This window comes from Motacilla alba, chromosome 15 (genome assembly GCF_015832195.1).
Source record: "Motacilla alba alba isolate MOTALB_02 chromosome 15, Motacilla_alba_V1.0_pri, whole genome shotgun sequence".
Classification (NCBI taxonomy): Eukaryota; Metazoa; Chordata; class Aves; order Passeriformes; family Motacillidae; genus Motacilla; species Motacilla alba.
Window position 1 is genome coordinate 1,274,132 of NC_052030.1, and position 22,258 is coordinate 1,296,389.

The following is a 22,258-nucleotide window of genomic DNA, read 5'->3' on the forward strand; positions in this document are numbered from 1 at the left end:
CCGGGGGGGACAGGGACAGGGGTGGGGATGAGGTGGTGGAGCCCTCCTGGTCACCCCCTGTGGGATGTGGGGAATGGGGGGTTGCAGCTTCCCAGCTCGGTCACATCTTTCCCCAGGCTGTCGGCATTCCATGGTTGAGCTGCCACATACCAGCCACTGCAGCTCTCTTCTGGCTGGAAACCCTTTACAACCCATTCCCCAGAAAATGGGAAACCTGGAAATACTTTGTGACCCATTCCAAAAAACAAAAAAAAGGGGGGGGGGGGGAACCTGGAAAACCTTCGCAATCCATCCCCTCAAAAAAACACAGGGGAAACCTGGAATCCCTTCATAACCCATCTGCAAAAAGGGGGAAACCTGGTATCCTTCTGTGACCCATCCCAAAAAGGAGGGAGAAACCTGGAACTGGGAGAGGTGCCCTGCAGAGAAAGGGTGGGACAGCTCATTGCTGCCATGCCACCACTTCCACAGCAAATCTTGTGACTCTGATCACTGGTCTTCACCCCTCCTCTTGCAATGATGATGATGATGATGATGATGATGATGATGATGATGAAAACTGAGGTGTTCTGGCTTTTTCTGATCCCAGAGGGTCATGTAGGTTACCCTGGTGTGGGAACAAATGAGGTCAGGCAGGATGGGGCAGCTGCCAGGGATGAGGGAAGAGCTGCCAGCTCACTGCAAGGTGATGTGCACAAATGCTGTAGGGACAAGCTCTGGATCCCAAACACCTCCAACAGGGATGGTGAGTCCCAGGCACGGCCAAGGTGGTCACCCCTTGCCTGGGGCCCCAATGCTGACACCACCCACTTTAGTGACAGAGACTAAGGGCAGCAGGAAGAGCCAAGGCTGCATCCAGGAGCACAAGGGCCCCTTTCTCACCCTGCCACATGCAGGGTGATGGACCAGCGACAGGCCTGAGCCCTCCTGGTGTGGCAGGGCACGCTCTGGGCACCCAGGCGGCTGCTGTGACAAGAGTAGGGTGGAAAGGCTGGAGGCCGGTGGCTGGTCCCACAGTTGCCACACCAAGGTTGGAGACGCTGGAATATTGCTGCCATTAGGGCCATAAATCCATGGAAACACAGTGGGAGGGAGGAAGGAGGGCGGGGAAGCTGCGGAGGATGAAGGGGAGCCGATGGTGCGTGGCCAGGCTGCCCCGGGGAGCAGGCGGCCGGGACGGGGAGCGGGAGCCAGCTCCCCGAACCCAGGTGAGCTCCGGCTGCAGGAGGTGAAGGCCAGGCCACGAGCTGTCCTGTGGGGCGAGGAGGAGGAGGAGGACGGTGGCTGGCGAGAGGTGGGTGCCACCGCCCAGGGACAGCCATCGTCACCCCGGGCTGTGGGGCCACGCCGGGCCGGTGGCAGGGAGCCGAGGGGCCGGCGGTGGGGCCCGCCGGGACAATGTCGCCGTTGAGGCCGCGGTCACAGATGGAGACAAATGTCCCTGTTGTTCGCGGCACGGGCTGAATGGCTCCTCTGTGCCCGGCAGTGGGTGGGGGCCGGGTGGCTTGGGGTGGCCGCAGGCACCCAGGGCCGGCCCCGGGGAGCCGGGCAGTGCCCGGCCGCAGCCCCGCGTCCCCCGCCAGCCGCTCCCACTCCTGCCCCGTTCCCCCTTCCCAGGCCGGCGACCCAGGGCCGCGATCCCGGTGATGCCATAAACACCGCGGCGCAGTGGGGAGGCTTTGGAAAAGCCGGCATTTGCGGGGAACTGCCCGGGAAGAGCTTATTCCATGTCGGAGCAGCATCGGCACCCCCGCCCCGTGCCGCCCGCTCCCCCGGCACCCCGGTCAGCGCAGGAGAGCAGAGGCACGGCCCAGCGCCAGCGCTGCGGGAGAGGAAAAGGTGATGGATACTGGGGTGCGGGGGTGCTTGGAGGGTGGCAGGATGGGAAGGGGGCAGCAGGATGCTTGCGGAGTTGCTTGGGAGGCAGTGGGATGCTGGGGGGGCAGCAGGATGATAAGGAGGTAGTGTGATGCTTGAGGGGGTGTTGGGATGCCTGGAGGGTGTTGGGATGCTGGGGGGGCAGTGGGATGCTCAGGAAGCAGCTCTATGGGGCAGGATGATGAGGGGAATTGTGTACCCATGGGGCACAGAGGGGACAGGGGGCAGGAAGCAGCATGCCTGTGTGGGATGGGGCCTGTGGAAAACTCTGTCCATGGGTTTTTGGGATCAGGAGCAAGCAGGTGCATTCGCCTTGTGTATGGCAGGGGCTTGGCCCTAAAAAAATTGATGCTGTAGGAAAACCCAAAAGCAGACTCTGGGGTGCCCCCAGGGAGATGGAGAGCTGCTGGGACATGGAGATGGGGCTGCAGAGCTGCATGGCCTGGCCTGGCCGTTCCTCTTGAGGAAGGGGTGGGTGCAGCCGTGTTCTCCGGCTGGGCATCTCAGTCGGTTGGCGCCGCAGGCACACCCCAACCGTGGGAGCCCCAGGAGAGCACCCAGTGCAACGCTTTCTCCTCACGAGCTATTAATAATTAAGCTGCTCGCTGAAGGCAAAGTCAATAGAATATTTGGCTGGGAAGTGTTTGCCAGAACTACCCCTGGGAGGCAGGCAGGGTGGAGCGAGACATCCCCTTGGCATTCCAGAGTTCTGGAATTCGGTGCTGTGTGGTCCTGGGGGCCTGGTGGGGTCCCATAGGGATCTATCAGGATCCACTGGGACTCATCTGGACTCACTGGGATCCACTGGGACTCATCAGAGGGTTTCATGGTGCCATTTCACTCTCTCCTGTGGAGTTGGTGCCAACTTCGCTCCCTCTTGGCAGTACCCACAAAAGTGGGTGTCTCCCCAGCCCTCTCAAAGGGCCAGTGGCTTTTCCAGGTGGTGCCAGGCAGTGACTGTGATGGAATCACAGCCACCGTGTAAAACCGAACTCCCGCTGCTCCCGGAGCCGTCTGGCATTCCCACCCACACGGTGGTTTTGGGATACAGTCAGAGCCACCTGCTCCCCCCGTGGTGGCACCGTGCACCCCCACTTGCACATGAAAACCACTCGGGAAGGGGCTGGATGCACCAGCCCTGCCTGATCCAGCGGTCCCGGCTCCAGGGGAAGCGGGGGGGACTCGGATGAGCTTTTCGGGTGCCCCTGTCGCAGCTCCCCCGCTGTCCGCGGCGCTGTGCCCAGCACCCGGCCGCAGCCCGGGGCTCCGGTTGCATTTTCCATTCATTATTCATCGAGCTGGAAATCTCGGCAGCACGAGGCGATCCGACCGGGGGGGCCGGAGCGGGGGAGCGGCGGCAGCAGCGGCACCCCGGGATCGCCGGTAACCGCGGGGGTGGGGGCGAGCCGGGACCGGGGGGCTCTGCCTCGGGGGCTGGGGGGTGGGATGCGCCGGGCTGCGATCCACGGCTGGCGGCAGCGGGATTTCATCCCGCCGGGATATCCGCGGGAGCTCGGAGGCGCTGAGGGGGTGGTGCGAGGCGGGGATGGGGGGCCGGGGGTTATTTTTGGGGTGTTACTCAGTGGGAGCGCAGCCAGCCTTGGCCGAGGGGCTCCGGAGGATGTGGAGCAGCGGGAGCAGCGGGAGCTGGGGCAGGCAGGTGATGCTGCTCCCGCTAAACGGGGCTGCGGGGCCGGGGGGGCTCAGCCCCCAGCCCGGGGGGGGCTGCCGGGCGCGGAGCTCTGCTGTGGAGGGCTGCGGTCACGGGTGCCGTGTCCCCGTGTCCCCGTGTCCTGCCGCAGGGGACGGCCCTGCTGCAATGCGGTGTCACAGTGAGGGTGACCCCCGTGTCCCGGGAGGAGGGAGGGGACAGGGATGGGGGCCACGGGGGAGGCGCTGGGGAGGGGGCAGCGGGCACAGGGGCTCTGTGAGCGTGTGTCTGTGTGTGTGTGTCTGTGTGTGTGTCTGTGTGTGTGCCTGTGTGTGTGTGTGTGTGTGTCTGTGTGTGTCTGTGTCTGTGTGTGTGTGTGTGTGTCTGTGTGTGTGTGTGTCTGTGTGTGTGCCTGTGTGTGTGTGTGTGTGTGTGTGTGTGTGTCTGTGTGTGTGTCTGTGTGTGTCTGTGTGTGTCTGTGTCTGTGTGTGTGTGTATGTGTGTGTGTGTGTGTCTGTGTCTGTGTGTGTGTGTCTGTGTCTGTGTGTCTGTGTGTGTGTGTCTGTGTGTCTGTGTCTGTGTCTGTGTGTGTGTGTCTGTGTCTGTGTGTCTGTGTGTGTGTGTCTGTGTGTCTGTGTCTGTGTCTGTGTCTGTGTGTGTCTGTGTCTGTGTGTGTCTGTGTCTGTCTGTGTCTGTGTGTGTGTGTGTCTGTGTGTGTCTGTGTGTGTGTGTGTGTGTGTGTCTGTGTCTGTCTGTGTCTGTGTGTGTGTGTGTGTCTGTGTCTGTCTGTGTGTGTGTCTGTGTGTCTGTGTGTCTGTGTGTGTGTGTCTGTGTGCACATGCGTGTGTGTGTGAACACGGCTGATGTGTGTGCACATTTTGTGTGTGCCCTGTGTGTGTATGAACACGCATTGAGGTGTGTGTGTCCTGGTGTGCACACGAGGGGACAGGGGTGTCTGTGTGTGCCCTCTGTGTATGTGTGTGCTTTGTGTGTTTGGGGGTGCAGTCCTGCCTGCACCCCTCTGTCCCCAGTTCCGTGTCCCTGGCCCTCAGCTGGGCCAGCCCGAGCTGCCACGGCCAGAGGGGCCCCCCGAGCCCCCCAGTGCTGCTGCGGGGCCGGAGAGGCCATACTGGGAGGGTATTGCAGCACCCAAACCAACCCAAGCTGCTGCAACTCCTGCTCCGGCCTGCAGATTTTCCTGGAAAAATGGATCCCAGCACCCTCAGGGAGCACCTGCAGGTGCTGGTGGTGTCCCAGTGGAGAATGGCCACTCTGTCCCTCAGTTGCCCACTCTGCCCCTGGGCTGTCCGTGGCTCCCCTTTCCCCCAGTCCCAGCCCTGCGGCCTCTCCCGCCCTGGGAGTCACTCGGTTTTCCCAGGGCGGGCAAAGGTTGGCTGGGCGGGCAGAGCCGCTGGGCCTGGGCCACAGATCTGCTGTGGATCACGCCAGGCACCGGTGAGATGCTTGCCTGGGAATTGCCGTGCCTGTGACATGTCCACGTGCCTCGTTGGAGCCGCACTCCCCCCAGTCCCATGTCCCTGGCACCAACGTCTCTCCTCTCTGGCTGCAGGTGACCAGGATGCTGTGGCATGGGAAGCCCTGGAGGTCCATGTGCAAGGGGCTGGTCCTGGGGACCCTTCTGACCAGCTTCATGCTGCTGCTCTACTCCTACGCCGTGCCCCCGCTGCAAGTCAGCGTCACTGAGTGAGTCTGGGGTCCCCGCGTGCCCCCCCTGCAGCTCGGCCTCCCTGTTCCACCCCAGGAACCCCCAGCTGGAGGTGGGGGACGTGGAGATGGCCCTGGAGCTTTCCAGGCGCTGGTGGCTTCACACCAAGATGTTCCCTTCCTGCAGTCCCCAACTCCTGGCAGGGCTGGGGACACTGTGGGGCACTCAGTGCTCCTGGGTGGAAAGGGGAAGGAAGGGGGAAGGAGGGAGGGCAGGGGAGGGGAGGGGAGGACTTGAGTCTCGGGTTCTTTCACTGCCAGAGCTCCACAGCACTCAGCTCCCGGCCGTGCTGCCTGTCATCAAATTAATCTCCAAGCTTGTAAACAAGGTCCACATGCCTCATAAACCTGGTGCTCTTGGGTGTGATCCTCATCAAGGATCAGTTTGGCGAGTTCATTACAGGTGTCCAAAGTCACTCGACTCTGTGGGCTCTGCTCACTGCCTCAGGCAGCTCAGATAATGTCCCTTGTGTCCTCACATGTTCCTCCAGGGCCCATGAACTCATCCGTGGGGCCAGGCTCTGGAATTATTTCCCTCTTTGCTGGGGGCTGGATCTTTCTTGGATCCCGCAAGGTGTTGAGGGGTGCCAGACCTCCACAGATCCCTTGAGGGGTTTGTGAATCCTGCACAGGTTGAGAGCTCCCAGACACCCTCCGTGGAGGAGTTCATGACTCCTGTAAGGGGCTGAGAGGTCCCTGGCCTCCTCCATGGATCCTACAAGGGATTGAGAGCTCCCAGGCCTCCCCGCATGGATCCTACAAAGGGCTGAGAGCTCCCTGCCCCCCCGCATGAATGCTGCAAAGGGTTGAGAGCTCTTATACCCCATAAAAATATTATCAGCTCCTCTCCATGGAGTTGTGGCCATGGAGAGCTCCCCTTGATGCACTTTTTGGCATCACCTCCTCCAGGACCACCATGGCCATGCCCATGGAGACCCCCTGCTCTATTTCCATTTCCAGCAACTATTTCCATTTTCAGATCCCATTCCCAGGTTCAGCACCTATCCCCAGGTCCAACACCCATTCCCAGATCCAGCTCCACCAGAACAGAATATCCCTAAGCCTTCGAAGTGCCAATGCCACTCACCATGGTGCTCCACCTCTTCTCTCACCCAGGATCCCTGTCCCCTTCTCCTGCTCCTCCCACCTGTCCTCTGCCCAGGCTCCATCCCCGTCCAACGGCACGGGCAGCGCCACGGGGTGGGGCTGCCAGCCCAAGCTCAACGTCATGTTCATGAAGACCCACAAGACCGCCAGCAGCACCATCCTCAACATCCTCTTCCGCTTCGGGGAGAAGCATCGCCTGAAATTCGCCTTCCCCAACGGCCGCAACGACTTCTACTACCCGTCCTTCTTCGAGCGCAGCCAGGTGCAGCACTACCGGCCCGGGGTGTGCTTCAACATCATCTGCAACCACATGCGCTTCCACTACGAGGAGGTGCGCAAGCTCCTGCCGCCCGACACCACCTTCGTGACGGTGCTGCGGGACCCCGCGTACCTCTTTGAGTCCTCCTTCCACTACTTCGGGCCCGTCATCCCCCTCACCTGGAAGATCACGGGGGAGGATAAGCTGGACGAGTTCCTCCGGGACCCCCAGCACTACTACGACCCCAACGGGTTCAACGCTCACTACCTCCAAAACCTCCTGTTCTTCGACTTCGGCTACGACAGCAGCATGGACGCCAACAGCCCGCTGGTGGAGGAGCACATCCAGGAGATCGACCGCCGCTTCCACCTCGTCATGTTGCTCGAGTACTTCGATGAGTCGCTGGTGCTGCTCAAGGACCTGCTGTGTTGGCAGCTGGAGGACGTTCTTTACTTCAAGCTCAACGCCCGCAAGGGCTCCACCGTGTCCCGGCTGACCCCTGAGCTGTACGAGCAGGCGACCGCCTGGAACCTCATCGACGCCAAGCTCTACCGCTACTTCAATGCCACCTTTTGGCGCAAGGTGGAGGCCTACGGGAGGGAGAGGATGGCCAGGGACGTGGCCGAGCTGCAGAGGGAGAACAAGAAGATGACCAGCATCTGCATCGACGGGGGACACGCCGTGGACGCCAGCGCCATCCAGGAGTCCTCCATGCAGCCCTGGCAGCCCCTGGGGGAGAAGACCATCCTGGGGTACAACTTGAAGAAGAAGATCAGCAAGAAGCACCAGAAGCTGTGCCGCAAGATGCTGACGCCCGAAATCCAGTACCTGACTGACCTGGGGGCCAACCTCTGGATCACCAAGCTATGGAGCTACGTGCGGGACTTCCTCAAGTGGTAGGGGCTGGCAGGTGCCCCACTTCCCTGGGGAAGAACCAGGTGCTTTTGTTTTTGTTACTCATGGTTCTCTTGGTTTGGAACTGGCTGGAGGCTCTGGAGCCCAGGAACTTTTGGGGGGACCCTCCATCACCTTCCTGCAGAGCCCCAGCTAGGGCAGGAGAGCGGAGACTCTGCCTCTGTCAGCGGGGTCAAGGACTGGGGGCCCAGGGGTGGTGTTTTCCTGCAGGATCCACTTCTTCCTTCCCCACGGAAAAGCTGGAGGAGAGATTTATGAAGGACATGGCCTCGTCACAGCAGGAGCAGGACATCCATCCCCAGGGTGCTGGGTGCAGGCAGGGATGTGCTGGGACAGCAGTGGTAGAGGGTCTCCCTTGCCCGGGGTGGGCAGAGATGCCCATAGAGAACCCAGCCCTCCAGGAGCTCCTCAAATCACCCCACTGAGCCCTGGTTTTGGGGTGTGGGAATGTCAGAACCTGCTGCACTGCCTCAGCCCATGGGTGTGATGAGTGCAGCATGTTCTCAGCCCACCAACAGCTGGGCTGTGACCTAGAGGCACCCGGAGCCATTTGGAGATTGGAAAACCCATCCCAAAAGCACCGGCCTTTATCAACAGGTCCCCGTGGCAAAGGGCACACCCTCACTGCCCCCCATCATCCCAGTTAGAGGAGCCCGTGGCCCTGGTCCCCACAGGGGACATCCCAAAAGGCCCACAGGGTCTGGTGACAACTGGTGGGAGGAGATGGGAGCGGGTTCAGTGGGACTGTCCCCGTGATGCCATCCGGAGCACAGTGAGGGTGCTGAGGCCAGGGGCCATCCCCAGTCCCCACCCTGCCTTGGGGACAAACCTTGTGCGTCCCAGCTGGGCTGGATGACACCGGTGACGCCACGTCCCACTGAGAGTAGCCCTGGCTGGGCACAGAGGTGGCACCTGTGGCTGAGCCACCCCCCCGCCCCCCCCCCCAGCAAAGGGACCCCTGTTGTCCCCCCACCTGTGTTCAGCTCCTTCTGTAAAGACCAGAAATAAAAAAACTATTTACTTTTGTAATACACTTGTGTATTTGGTAGTTTTGGATGTAAGGATGGTCCAGCTGGTTTCCAGTCATCTCCTCCTTCTCTGGGATGGGATGGATGGAGTGAGGATGTTCTCACAGCCACAGCAGGATGCTCAGCCAGTCCCTGCTCCTTCTGGGGGCTCCCCAAGGTCCTGGCACCCCTGTCCCCATCAGTCCTGGGTGTGGGGGGCCCCATGTCCCCCAGGCAGTGCTGAGGAATGAGACCCTCAATGTGAGTGGGGTGCCTGGGTTTGTCCCCAGTGTCCCTGCTGGGTGCTGGGGGGCATCTCCATGGTGTGCAGGTGCCTCCAGGAAGGTCTGCTGGCTTCACAGGGACAGCAGAGTCGTGGGACCAGCCATCACTGGTGACACAAACCACTCGTGCCACCGTGTTCCAGCTCTGCCGCAGGTGGGGAGCGCCCCATTTCAGGGGTGGCCACGGGACTTGCACTGGGACTTCTCCACGCTCCCTCTGCAGCCAGGCCACCAGGTCAGCTCCCTCAGAGGAGACCTGTAGTGGGGTGTTGGGGCTGTGATGGGGACACCTGAGACAGGCAGCACCCAGGGACACGAGCACTTCACCAGGTTTCTGACCTGGCTGTGACCAAGCTGCTGCTCCCACGTGGTGCTCCTCTCCAGCAGAGCTGGAGGCAGAGCTATGATGGGACAAGGAGGGGAGCTGGGGACTGGGACTCTCTGGTGGGACTGGAATCAGCCATGGGATCCTGACAATGGTGGCATCAAAACTGGGGTGGGCTTAAGAACCTTGAGGTGGGACCAGGGACATCCAAGGGACCAAGGCTGAGTGATGGGACCAGGCCATGTGGTGAACTGGGATCAGGACAAACTGCTTGGATCAGGACCATGTGCAGGAGTGAAAGGACATGGTGGGAGCAGCACTGTGCACAGGACCAGGACTGACTGGTGGGGATGGGACCTTGTGGTGGGATCTGCACCTTCCTGAGGGCCAGTACCACAACAATGGCATGGGAGGCCCAGCAGCGCACTAGGAACAGGACTGATTGGTGCGTATGGGACCAGGACTAACTGGTGGGTATGGGGGACTCAGGACCATGGATCACGCTCAGGACCGCCTGCAGGACCAGTCTGAGTGGTGGCCCTGGGGCTGTGGAATGGAATGGGGACTGGAAGACGGGCACAGGCTCTTGTGGTGGGACTGGGAAGGTGTGAGGGGTGGGACCAGCCCCAGGTGTGGGGCTGCCGATGGCTGCAGAGACCAAACAAAGCCCCCAGCCCCATCAGTGCCAGCTGGGACCCATTGACACCCAGCCCCAAGTCCTTAAAGACCCCCAGCTGGTGGGGGGGGATGCTGCTCACCAGGGATGGAGCTGTGCTTGCTGGTGCTGGTGTGTGGGGCTGTGCTGGAGGTGGCAGGTGAATGGGGCTGGAATCCCTCTTCAGTCCTCCCACTGGTTGTCCTGGGAGAGGTGGGTGGTGGGTGCCTCTTGCTTTGCCCAGGGCTGGTTCCTGATGGTCACCTGGGGGCTGGCCTGGGGTAGAGGAGCCTTCCTAAAATGATCCCAAGCTCAGAGGGTTGGGGCAAGGGGCTGCCAGGAGTTCCCCCGAGGTCCCAGCAGGGCTGGTGGGTCCTGGTTGGGGTGAGGGGGATCACAGGCTCTGGTGGGGTCTGTAGCTACTGACTGTGGTGTCCCACCCCATGAGCAGCTCCTGGTGTGTCCCCAGCCCTGGGCAGGGTCATGGTGCTGGGCATGCTCCTGCTGTATTCCTGTAGTGCAGGTGAGCTCCTGCTGGGGTGGGGCTGGGGACAGAGGAGCCCCTGATGTGCTCCTGGGTGCTCTCCCCGCCCTTGTGCTGCTGCCACCTGTCCCCCACAAGTCCTGGGGACCTGAGGACCTGGATGTCCCTGCTGTGGCTGGGACATCCTACTGCTGGCTCAGCCTTTCCCTTGCAGGGACCACCATGGCTCCAGTTGCCTCAGAGGCCACTGGTCACACGCTGACAGCTCCAGTGATGTCCTCAGGCATGGGGACAGGGAGGGTTCCTGCTCACCCCCACTCTGAGGAGCCCATCATGAACTTCACCTTGAGGCTCCTGGATGGTGAGTGCTCTGGGGGTGCTGCAGGAAAACACTGGGGGTGAGACCATGGGATGGCTCCAGCCAAGACCCTTGGGCTCAACCAGCAGCAGTCAGTGCCCTCCTGGCTGGCCCCAGGACGTGGACCACCAGGAAAGGTGGCTGTCCCTGCAGGAACTCCCCCCCATCCTTGTGGAGGGTGTAGGGCTTTGAGATGTTCCCAGACCTGTGTCCAATACCACAATGGGGTTTGGGGGTCAGCTCTGCCCCTGTGGGTGACATGGTCCCTCTCAGCTCCAGGGTGCGTCCAGGAAACTCTGGAGAGCAGGGAAAGCAGGCCTGGGGGACAGAGCCAGGATGGGGGGATGGCTCTGAAAGGAGGAAGCTGTAGGGATGGTGGTCTGGTGCCCTTATTTCTGGTGGGATAGGCTTGGGGGTGTCACACTGAACCCACGCTTCCCAGAGGACTCCAGTGCCACTCCAGAGAAGCTGCCAGTGCTCAGCCCTGGCTCTGTGATCCACCTGGAAGCCAGTGTCCACTTCAGTCCCCGCATCTCCATGAAGATCCACGTGGATCAGTGCTACTGGACCACCACGGAGCACCCAGGACGCTCCAGGAGGGTCTTCATGGTGGTGAACAGCCATGGGTCAGTGCTGGTGGGGCAGGAAGTAGGGGCTCCTTCTCCAGCCACCCTGGGGTCCTGCAGGACCTCCTGATGGAAAGGGATGTCCAGAGCCTGGAGACAGCCCTGGAATGTCCTGTGTCACTCTCCTGCCACAGGTGCCTGCACGGGGAGAAGCTGGGGAACGTGTCTGTCCAGCAGCAGAGAGGGGGGGCTGTCCTCCAGCTCTCCATCCTGGCCCCCACGCTGGAGGGTGAGCCCGAGGAAGAGCAGGTGAGGTGGGGATGATGCCCTTGGTGGTGGGATGGCGTTCCCAGGGAGGGGGGTGACCTGGGTGTCCCAAAACATTGTCCATCCTGAGACATAGTGCTCCTGCTGGGGTGGCCTCAGCTCCATGAGGGAGTGTGGAAGGAGAGCAGGGTCCCCGAGGAAGGACGTGTTGTCTCAGCAGGTCTACGTGCACTGCCTGCTAATGGCATGGGGACAAGGACGTGCCACCAGGTCCTGCTTCTACAGCCACACCACGGCCAGGTACGCTGGGTGTCCGGGGACACAAGCACCCCATGGGTGTGCTGGGGGCAGAACCCACCTCTGGGAAGGCCAAGTCACCCCACTGTGGTCTGGATGTTACCTCTCATTCTATGGCAGCCGGTGGCATTGCCACAGGTCCCAGCTCCCCCGTGCTGCGGAGGTGTTGTGGAGGTGCTTGGAGACATCTCCTCTGGGGTGGCACCATGTGGGCCTTGTGGTGGAGTCTGGGGACCCCTAGGGCCAACCCCCCCAGTTCTGTCCTCTCCTCTCCCAGCTGGCACAACGCAGAGGACCCTGTCCAGAGTACCCCATGCCACTGCTGTGACACTGGTTGTCCCGCTGCTGACACCCTCCATGGAGACACGCCAGGTACTAGGGGTGGGACAGGGTGGCCCCAGGTTGTTTTGGGGTCTTGGGAGGGCTCCTGGACCTGGGCTGGACTGCATTGGTTATATGCTCCCACAGCATTCCCAGGAGAGGGGACACTCCACTGGGAGACTGTTGGACCAGTGCTGGTGCAGAAGAAGAAGCTGCCATGGTATGAAGGTGAGGGACACCCCAACACTCTCCTGTGCCCCCAAAAACCCCCACCCCTTGTGCTGAACGCTGCTCTGACCCCCAGGTGTGTTTTTGCCATTCCCAGCGCCGTGCCGGACGGCGAGGAGGTTCCTGCTGGCCCTGGGGGGCAGTGCTGTGCTGGTGGTCGCCGTGCTGGGGGGGCTGCTGGGGCTGGCCCTGACCACCTGGCGCCTGGGCAGACCCCGGAGGGGACAGCGGCCACCGAGGCAGAGGTGTCCCTTCCAGATTGAGCTGCAGAGCGTGGTGGGGGCCCTGATCCTCAGGGAGACAGAGAAACAGGGCCAGATGGGACCAGAGCCTCTTTCTCACCAATAAATGTGGTTTTGCTTTCTCTAAAGCTTCTCCTGGTCGGTAGCGTGTGGATGCCACCAAGGGATGGAGATGTGTCCCTGCCCAAGCCACATCTCCAGGTTCCTGTGGCTTCCAGGTGTTGTGGCACTGTCCCAGCCTGCAGTGCTGGAGATGGCAGCTCCTGGCTGGGTGGATTTCCTGTCCTTGGAGACCACGGACATAGTGGCAGCTCCTTGGGGACAGTCCCCAGGATGTCCCATGTGGAGGTGGAGACAGCAAGGCTGCTCTGGGCAGGTGGAGACCCGTGAGGGATTGGGACTCACCCAGACCCATGCATCCCCCAGGAGAGGACATGGCCTGGCCCTGGCGGCACCTCAGCATCACCCATCAGGGGTCATGTTTGAAATGGTTTATTAGGACCAGTGTGGGGCAGGGTGGCCACTCTGGAGGTCACCAGAGTGAGGGGTCACAGTACGTGGGTCACAGCAGCATGCCTCAGTTTCCCCAGAGTGCGCGGGGCGGTGCTCAGTGGGATGTCGGGGGCTCTCCTGGTGTCCTGTAAAGCTTGCGGAGGCTGGAATCCATCAGGAAATCCACGGTCCTGCGGCAGGAGAGGGCGTCAGCGGGGCCCCGGGGGTCTCTGGGGCAGTGATGTGATGTGGCATGGGTGGGGCTGTCCTTAATATCCCCCGAGACACCAGCGCCACCAAAACCAGGTTTAGCACAGCCTCACTGTGCTAATCCCAGCTCAGCTCTGGATAATCCCCATCCTGGCAGGGACATGTCCTGGCTGGACCCCAGCAAAGCCCCTTTGGAGTGGAGACAGCCCGTCACCACCCTGTGCTCCCAGCCCCAAGCTCAGGCTGGGACTGGTCTCCAGGGCGACAAATGTGCTCCATCTCTCTGGGCTGTGGGGACGGGGTGGTGGCAGCCGCCTGTCCCCCACCCCAGGGCTGTCCCCGTTACCTGTCGATGGGGGTGATGATGAGGGGGATGGCAGCCAGCCCCAGGGCAGTGGTGGTCCAGCGGCGCACGGGCAGGGGCCAGCGGGTCAGGGAGCCCAGCAGGGCCAGTGAGGCGGCGCAGAGCCGGTTGATGGTGAAGCCGGGGATGGCCACCGAGGCCAGGCTCTGCCACACGAAGGTGTCCACCACGGCCACCCCCACGCGTGTGGGGTCCTGCGCGTGGGCCTGGGGGGACACGAGGGTCAGTGGAAGGGCAGGGATGGAGAGGCCGGGGGTGAGGGGGGTGGCACTCACGGCGGCGGCTTTGCGACCCTTGTCGATGGCGTCGGCGGTCACGTAGGCGGTGGCCACACCGTAGCTGGCCCACACCACCGGCACTGGCACCAGCGGGCGGAAGGACTCGCCCACCTCGTTGGCGTAACCTGAGGGGATGGTAGGGTCAGGGATGGACTGTCCCCATGTCACCCCTGCACGGTGTCCCAATGTCACCGGACGGATGTTGCACAGGGGCTGTCTGCGGTGCCTGGGTCTCCTCGGCTCTGCTGCCACCAGGACAGCTGGGCTGGGGGTGACCACTGCCAGGGCTGCTGTCTGTGACTGCCCAGTGCTAGTGACAGTGCCCACCTCTGGGCTCTGTGCCTGTGCCTGGCAGGAACCAGTAACTGCTCCTGGTATCCAGTGTCTGTGCACGGTGCTGGTGGCTGATGCCAGTGTTGGTGCTGGTGACAGTGACAGGTACCTGGTGCTGTTACCCTGTGTGCCGTGCCATGCCAGTGCACAGTGCCAGGGCCTGCTGTGTGCTGCTGCTATCTGGTACCAGAACCCCATACCAGTGCTGGGTGTCAGTGCCCGGTACCCGACACAGTGTCTGGTGTCGCGTTCCTAAAGCAGGGCCGGCTGTCAGTGCCTGGCTCCTCATGTGCTGCCTGATGTTGGTACCCGGTACCAGCGCCAGGTGTGTCAACACCCAGTCCCCGGTGTCAGTACCCTGTGCCAGAGGCCGGTGCCCGGTATCACTGCCCTGCTTGCACAGCCGGTGCCCGATGTCAGTGCCCAGCTCCCGGTGGTGGTATTTGATGTTAGTGCCCAATGTCAATGCCCAGGTCACCCGGTGTCAGTGCCTGGCGCTGGTACCCGGTTCCCGGTGTCAGTGCCCGGTTCCTGGCGCTGGTACCCGGTTCCCGGTGTCAGTGCTCTGTACTCAATGTCAGTGCCCGCTTCCCGGTGTCAGTGCCCGGTGCCGGTGCCCGGCTTCCGCTGTCAGTGCGCAATATCAGCACCCGGTTCCCGGTGTCAGCGCTCAATGTCAGTGCCCGGTGCCCCGGTTCCGGGTGTCAGCGCTCAATGTCAGTGCCTGGTGCCCGGTTCCCGGTGTTAGCGCTCAATGTCAGTACCCGGTGCCCGGTTCCCGGTGTCAGCGCTCAATGTGAGTGCCCGGTGCCCGGTTCCGGGAAGTCAGCGCTCAATGTGAGTGCCCGGTTCCCGGTGTCAGAGCTCAATGTCAGTGCCCGGTTCCCGGTGTCAGCGCTCAGTGCCCGTGCCCGGTGCCCGGTTCCCGGTGTCAGCGCTCAGTGCCCGGTGCCCGGTTCCGGGTGTGAGCGCTCAGTGCCCGTGCCCGGTGCCGGTCCCGGTGCTCACCCAGGTATCGGACCCACGTGTCCCGGTACAGGTCGGGCTCCTGCCCCATGGCGCGCGCCACGGCTCCCGCTGCATGCCCCGCCCCCGGCGCTACGTCACTAAACCACGCCCACCCCGCCTGATTTGCGTGACCCCGCCCCGTCGGTTCCGTCTCTGCCCCGCCCCTCGGGGCCGCGGGATGGCGGCGGGGGCGTGGCCTGGTCGCGCACGTGACCCCTCGTCCTTGCGTCAGCGGCGGTCAGGGGGCGGGGCTGGGGCTGGGGGCAACTGTGGGGCTGAGAGGCAGTAACGGGGCTGGAGGGGCGGTTGTGGGGCTGGGGGGCAGTTACGGGGCTGGAGGGGCGATTGTGAGGCTGGGGGGCAGTTGTAGGGCTGGAGGGGCAGTTATGGGTCTGGAGGGGCAGTTGTGGGGCTGAGGGGCAGTTACGGGGCTGGAGGGGCGATTGTGGGTCTGGAGGGGCGGTTGTGGGGCTGGGGGGCAGTTGTAGGGCTGGGGGGCAGTTATGGGTCTGGAGGGGCAGTTGTGGGGCTGGGGAGGAGTACTGTGGCTGGGGGCAGCTGGGGTGGTTGTGGTACTCGGGGCGGCTCTTGGGCTGGGTGGGTAGTTGTGGGTCTGGGGCACAGTTAGGGGGCTGGGGGAGCAGCTCGGGGGCTGGGGGCAGCTTGCAGGGGTGCGGCGGGCAGCCGGGGCAGCCACAAACCGGAGCAGGCCCCGCTCAGTCCATCCCTTTACTCCCCAGCCCAGGCAGCAGCAGCGGTGGGTGCGGCACCCACATAAGGCACAGAGTTTGGGGGGCTGCGGCCGCTCGGCCCCGTCCGGCCCCCGCCTCAGTCCGGCAGCTCCGGGGCTCAGCCCCGGCTCCATCTTCCCGCGGGGCCGTCCTGGGGGCGCGGTGCAGCCCGGGGGGGCTCAGGGGCTGTGGTTGGGGGACTCCCCCTGGATCTGCTGGGCCGAGGCGGTGTCGGGCAGCAGCACCTCCACGCTGTAGCTCACCTTCTTGGAGTGGAGGAAGCTGTAGGTGTTGTCGAAGCGCAGGACATCTGCGGGGGGACAGGGATGTCAGGGACAGGGGTGTCAGGGACAGGGGCGTCCCGCAGTGCCCCAGGGAGGGCTCGGCACTCACAGATGCCGGGCGTGGAGCAGGTGAGGGTGCCGTCCTCGGGCACCATGTGTGCGTTGTAGCGCTGGTTGGGGAGCACCTCGGTCATGTCGCCCGCCCGCTGCCGCTCCCCGACCTTGGTCTTCAGGTACACCCCGAAGCCGATGTCAGCGCCGTCGGAGCGGAACTGCCACCTGCGGGGCACAGGGGCGGTGCTGCGGCGGGCTGGCTGGGGACACGGCGGCTGTCACCCACTCCCCGTGGCGCGGAACCACCGCTCACCTGAGGACGCAGCCGGGGAAGAGGATCTCGTACTCGACCTGGTGGGACGAGCCCCGGTTGACCACGACCGAGTGCTCATACTTCTGTGCCAGCTGGTCCCGCACGTAGTAATGCTGGGGCACGTCCCCCCCGTAGTTTATCTGGAAGGGACGGAGGATGTGGGGTGGGGGAACTGCCCAGCACCCCTAAAGAACCCTGCGGGGGCTCCTCCTACCTTGCTGGAGCACTTGGGGTCCCCGTCAGGGTCCGTCAGCGTCCCCCCGTACTCCACCGGGATCTGCGCGGGGTCGATGTACTTCTGCAGGACCTCCTTCCAGTTGGCTGGGGGGGGAGGACAGCAGGATTGGGGGGGCTGCAAGTTGGAGTATCCCCCCTGGGCGGGGTGACAGCAGAGTAGGGACATGTCACCCCCATTTGGGACACCCTGGGGAGGGTCAGGACTCACATCCCAACACCACGACCTTCTTGCGCGTGTCCTCGCTCAGGAAGTGCTTGACCAGGTTGTAGGCCACGGGGAAGAGCTTGGGGGCTGGGGGCAGAGGGGGGCGTTAGGGGGTGCCAGCACCTGGATAAGGGGAGCAGGACCCCGGGGCCAAACTCACCCTTCACGATAAAGAGGCGCTTGAGGGACTCAGGGTAATTCTCCTCGAACATGGACAGGATCTGCGGACGGGGCAGCTCGGGTCACCCATGCCATGCACCCGGCAGGACCCCACCCTGAACACGGGGGAGCGCGGGGCACTGCAGGGACCCGCTCCTGCATCGTCCTGGGGACCAGCCCAGGCCCCTGCGGCCCAGTGGGAAGGGGGGTGGGCAGGAGCCCTCACCTCCCCATACGTGTCCACAGCTGGCTTCCAGAGGTGCTTCAGGCCCAGGCCCTCACAGTCGTACACCATCATCACCATCTCAATCTTCTTGCCCAGCTGGGATGGGAGGACGGGGGGGATCAGGCAGGACCCACGGGGAGGTCCAGTGATGGGGTGGCTCCAACAGGCTGGTCGCGCCAGCCAGAGCCGCCTCCTAAGTGTTGGTGTGCGGAGAAGGGGCACCTTGGGAGCTGGGACAGGGCCACGGGCTGAGGGACAGCAGGAACATGGACTGGTGGGGATGGGCAGGATGCGGAGGTGTGGGGTGGGAGTGCGAACCAGAGATGGACAATAAGGGGTTGGCAGGGACATGGTGCATGGTGGGGTGGACAGGACATGGACTTGTGGGGCTGAGGGAGATGAACTGGACGTGCACCTGTAGGGCCGGTGAGTGAGGAGAGATGGGCCAGAGATGGACATATGGGGCTGGGGGGGACATTGGGTGGTGGGGATGGGCCGGACATGGGCCTGTAAGATATATAGGGGTGTCAAGGACATTGTCTGGTAAGGATGGACCGGAGATAGACACAGGGGGCTGGGGGGGACTTTGAGTTGTGGGAATGGACATGGACTTATGGGGCTGGCAGGGACATGGACAGAGGGAAATGGACAGGACAGGGACCTGTAGGGCTGGGGAAGATGATGACTGGTAGGGGTAGACCAGATGTGGACACATGGAGCTGGCAGGTCCCACGGGCCTGTTGGGGCCAGCAGAGTGTGGGCAGATTCCCACCTTTTCACTCTGCTGGTCACACGCTTGCCGGAGCAGCTCACAGTCCCGGAACTTGTTCTTGATCAGGTCCTGCTTGGAGGCGGAGAAGAGCAGCCCCTTGGCGTCCAGCGGCCCGATGATCTCGTAGCGCACCGGGCTGCCCTCCCGGTCGTAGCCGCACAGCCCGCCGGACATGTACTTCCGAATCACCTGCGGGAGCACGGGGCTTCGAGCACCTCACACACCCCCGGGCACTCAGGGGGACGGTCCCTTCCAGGGCCACCCCTGGGAGGCCAGGGACACTCACCTCAGGCGGCTCCCAGGCGATGATGTTGTCGGCGTCCATGTGCTTGCGGACCTCGACGTGCTGCAGCGGGGGCAGAGCGGGCCAGGGTGAGATTTGGGCCAGGCTGAACCCCACGGGCGGGTCCCCCTTGCTGGGGCTGGTGGCCCAGGGTCCCACGCTAGGTATGTCCCAGCACAGCAGGGTGCCCCCAAAAGCAGGGTGCCCCTCTCACCTTGCGGAGCATGGCCTCTGCCTTGGGCAGGTCGAAGGAGCGTGCTGCAAGAGAGCAGAGAGCTCAGCCCCCCGCCAGCCCCAAGGGGGCTCCCCCCCGCCAGCAAGGCCCCCACTTCGGGGTTACCTCGGAGCCATTTCAGGAGGAAATAGTCGTCCTGGGAGGGTAGGGAGGGCAGCACGTCCTTCAGCTTCTCCCGGAACTGCGGGGACAAGAGGGACAGTAGGTGAAGGGGTCCCTGATTCTCCCCGAAAACCTCAAGGCTGGAGGTTTGTCCCTTCCCTGTGCCCCCAGAAACATGCCAACCAGGACTGGGACATTTCCAGGGGAGAAGGGCCACCCTGTGCCCCCTCCCTGCCCCGGCTGCAGCCAGGATCAGCAGTCACCTGGCAGGGGACTGTCCCCAGGCTGGCTGCCATGCTCTGGGTGTCCCCCAGCACAAGCTGTCCCCAAGCCCTTGCACAAGGTGTGAGTGTGGGCTGTCGCCACCCCTCTCCTCCTGGGGTGTCCCACAGGGACAGGGGGAAGCAGTCTCCTGCAGGGGTGTCCTTTGGGATGGATGGAGGCTGTCACTGTGTGTCCCCCTGCTCCAGTGACACCCCAGTGGGCCACAGCTCCCCTGGCACAGGCAGGAGGGTGCTGGGGTGCAGGACTGGGGGGGTGGGAAATCTGGGGCCCCTCAGAGGGGATCCTGCAGGCACCAGGCAGACCAGGCCCCACCAATGGCATCCCTGGGATGAAGCCAGTCACCAGCAGATCACCACATGTCCCTGTCTCAGTGACACTCCAATGGGTCACAACCCCGTGACACAAGCCGGAGGGTGTTGGGGTGCAGGACTGGGGGATTTGGGGTCCCCTCAGGGAGGGACCAAGCAGACCAGTCCCCACCAGCGGCATCCTTTGGGATGGAGCTGGTCACTGTGTCCCCTGCTGTTTGTGACCCCCAGGGGGGTCACAGCCCCCCAGCACAGGCAGGAGGGTGTTGGGGCGCAGCATTGGAGGTTTGGGGGACCCAGGGTCCCCTCTCCATGTGGCCCCGCTCACCCCAACCAGGCTCAAATCTCCGTACCAGCCGAGGGCCTCCCCTTAATGAGCCTGATTAGCTTATCTCCCGCTGAATTTAGGGGTAATTAAACCCGGGATTAGCTCCTTCACCCTGGGACAAAGCCGGTGGTGGTGGACGAACGGGTTCGGCCACTCGCCTCCCTCACGCGCCCAGGGCACGGCTGGCACCGGGCACGGTTTGGGCTCCGTGCCCCACGCCTGCCCCTGCCCCCCGTGCTGGCACCCGGCGGGGTCATCGCCCGCCAGTGGAATTTGGCTGGGTCTGAAAGGCAGCGATAAGATAAAGGCACGGGGGTGCCCTCCCGGTGCACTGAACCCCGATAACAGCTGGCACCCAAACACGAGCGGCTGGCAGAGGTGGCCGTGGTGGGTGACAATCACCGGTTCTGGCTGTCCCCGGGCCTGCAATCCCGGCGATGAGGGCAGGAAGCTTTCCGGTCCCATGGGAAGGGTGGAAGAAGAAAACGGGGCTCGGCAGAGCCCGGTCTGGTGGGACAGCCGGGATGGTCCCTCCCGGGTGGGCAGCACCACGGGGGCTCAGCCCGTGGGACTGGGGTCCAGGGTGGGATGGAGGTGGCAGCAGACCACCGTCCCAAGGGCCCTGCAGCGAGGCAGGAGGTTCCCGAGTCCCGGGGAGGATGGGAGAGGGATGGGGGCCCACAGCGGGATGGTCCAGCCAGCGGGACCCCCAGGACCCACCCAGGATGGTCCGGTCCTGGTGGGCAGCACCACAGTGGGGCTCGGCCCGTGAGTTCGGGGTCCGGGATGAGGGATGGAGGCAGCGGGAGCCTCCCGGGGCCGGATTTGGGGGCAGGGTGGAGTCCGAAGGCGATGGGACGTCCCCGGGGCCAGGAATCGGGGTGAAGCCGGCAGGTTTGGGGCGCGCAGCCCTCCGGAGGCCGGAGCGGGGGTGATGCCGTGGGTTTGGGTTCGGGGATGTGGGGGCTGGACGAGGCGGTGGGAGCCCCCCCGGGACCGGGAGCGGGGGTGATGCCGGTGGGTTTAGGGTGCTGTGGGGGGCTGCGGAGCCCCCCGGGGCCGGAAGCAGAAGTGCTGCCGGTGGGTTTGGGGTGCGGGCTGGGGGTGATGCCGGTCCCGCGGCGGATGCGGGCGCACATCGGGGAGGACAGCCCGGCCCCGGCCCCGGCCCTGGCCCCGGTCCCCCCGCAGCTTCCCCCGCAGCTCCCCGGCCGCTCCGTCCCAGCTCACCTGGGCCAGCACCTCCGCCTGCTGCGGGCTCAGGTCCCCGACGCGGCCGCTCATGGTGCGCTGCGGGCGGCTCTGCCCGGCCCCGGCGCCCGGGGAGGCTCCGAGCACCTCCCCGGGACCGCCCCCCGGCCCGCCCGGCCCGGCCCCCGCCCACCCCCGTGGCCTTGGACCCTGCCCGACCCCTGCCCGCCCGGTCAGCGCCCGCCGCCGCCCCGGGCTCGGGGATGGGGCGTGCGGGGGGTGATGGAGGCACAGGGGATGTGGGGTCACAGAGGGGCTTGGAGACTATAGGGGGGTGTGGGGGTTGTAAGTGATGTGGGGGCATGGGAAACTTGGGGGGCTATGGGGAATGGGGAGCACGTGGGAAATGGAGGGCTGTAGGGGTATGGGGGCTATAGGGGTATGAGGGCATGAGGAGGCACAGGGGGCCTTGGGGACTGCAGGGGAGTGTGGGGGCTATAAGTGATGTGGGGGGTATGGAGGACTTAGGAGGGTTTGGGGCTTCTAGGGGATATGGAGGCATGAGGAGGCTTAGGGGGTATGGGGCTGCTGGAGGTGTGGGGGCATAGAGGGCCTTGGGGGTATGAGGGACTTGGGGACTGTGGGGGACACATGGGGTAGGAGTGCATGGGGAATATGAGGAACAGGGGGAATGAGGGCATAGGGGGCCTTGGGGCGCATGGGGAACATAGGGATTTGGGGGGGGGTAAGAGAGAGATGAGTGTAGGGGGCTCTGGGGGTTATAGAGTGTACAGAAGGATGGGGGCCCTATGAGAGTTTGGGGGACACAGTGGGGGAGAGGGGGTGTGGGAGGACATTGGGGTATGGAGGGAGATGTGGCTGTGGGGTGGGAGATGGTGATGTGGGCCAGGTGTCAGGGCGAGGGGACAGTGATGAGGGCAGTGACAGGGAAGGGAGGTGGGAACAGGGATCCAAAGGGGGGCAGGGACTGGGGCAGGGTGCCAGGTAGAAGGGACAGGGATGGGAGATAGGGACAGGGACAGATTGAGGGCTCAGGTGCAGTGATTGGAAGATGGGGATGAGGAGCAGGATGCCCATGGGGCTGTGTGTGTCCCATGGATGTCCCACACAGCCCTGTGTCCCCCATGGATGCATGGTTGTCCCAGAGAGCTCTGCATGTCCTATGGAACCCTTTTTGTCCCATGAAGCTGTGGATGTCCCATGGGTGTCCTGTGAAGTCCATGGATAACCCACTGAAACATCCCATGAAACCATCCATGTCCCTGGGGGC

At 63.6% G+C, this 22,258-nt stretch overlaps 3 protein-coding genes across 6 annotated transcripts; 1 reads left to right on the plus strand and 2 right to left on the minus strand.

Annotated features, from left to right (window-relative positions):
• The first annotated feature begins 1,108 nt into the window (after positions 1-1,108).
• GAL3ST1 (galactose-3-O-sulfotransferase 1) lies at positions 1,109-8,564 on the plus strand. 4 transcript variants are annotated; one of them, XM_038152926.1, is made up of 4 exons: positions 1,109-1,208; positions 1,618-1,854; positions 5,100-5,233; positions 6,371-7,520. In XM_038152926.1, exons 2-4 carry the CDS (start codon positions 1,843-1,845, stop codon positions 7,518-7,520), a joined length of 1,296 nt encoding a protein of 431 aa, XP_038008854.1. In that variant the 5' UTR covers positions 1,109-1,208; positions 1,618-1,842. The 4 variants fall into 4 exon arrangements, with proteins under 4 accessions (XP_038008854.1, XP_038008855.1, XP_038008856.1 ...); XM_038152927.1 differs by having other exon boundaries at positions 1,138-1,294; positions 6,371-8,564; XM_038152928.1 differs by having other exon boundaries at positions 1,138-1,294; positions 1,618-1,839; positions 6,371-8,564.
• Positions 8,565-13,045: 4,481 nt separating this feature from the next.
• MTFP1 (mitochondrial fission process 1) lies at positions 13,046-15,393 on the minus strand. The gene is made up of 3 exons (XM_038152435.1): positions 15,255-15,393; positions 13,618-14,038; positions 13,046-13,252 (listed from the first exon to the last, which is right to left on the minus strand). Exons 1-3 carry the CDS (start codon positions 15,301-15,303, stop codon positions 13,177-13,179), a joined length of 546 nt encoding a protein of 181 aa, XP_038008363.1. The 5' UTR covers positions 15,304-15,393; the 3' UTR covers positions 13,046-13,176.
• A 576-nt stretch (positions 15,394-15,969) lies between these two features.
• Positions 15,970-21,153, minus strand: SEC14L2 (SEC14 like lipid binding 2). The gene is made up of 12 exons (XM_038152940.1): positions 21,007-21,153; positions 18,859-18,934; positions 18,733-18,776; positions 18,522-18,581; positions 18,236-18,424; positions 17,464-17,559; positions 17,239-17,299; positions 17,082-17,165; positions 16,851-16,957; positions 16,637-16,776; positions 16,379-16,548; positions 15,970-16,295 (listed from the first exon to the last, which is right to left on the minus strand). Exons 1-12 carry the CDS (start codon positions 21,058-21,060, stop codon positions 16,165-16,167), a joined length of 1,212 nt encoding a protein of 403 aa, XP_038008868.1. The 5' UTR covers positions 21,061-21,153; the 3' UTR covers positions 15,970-16,164.
• Between the last annotated feature and the right edge of the window lie 1,105 nt (positions 21,154-22,258).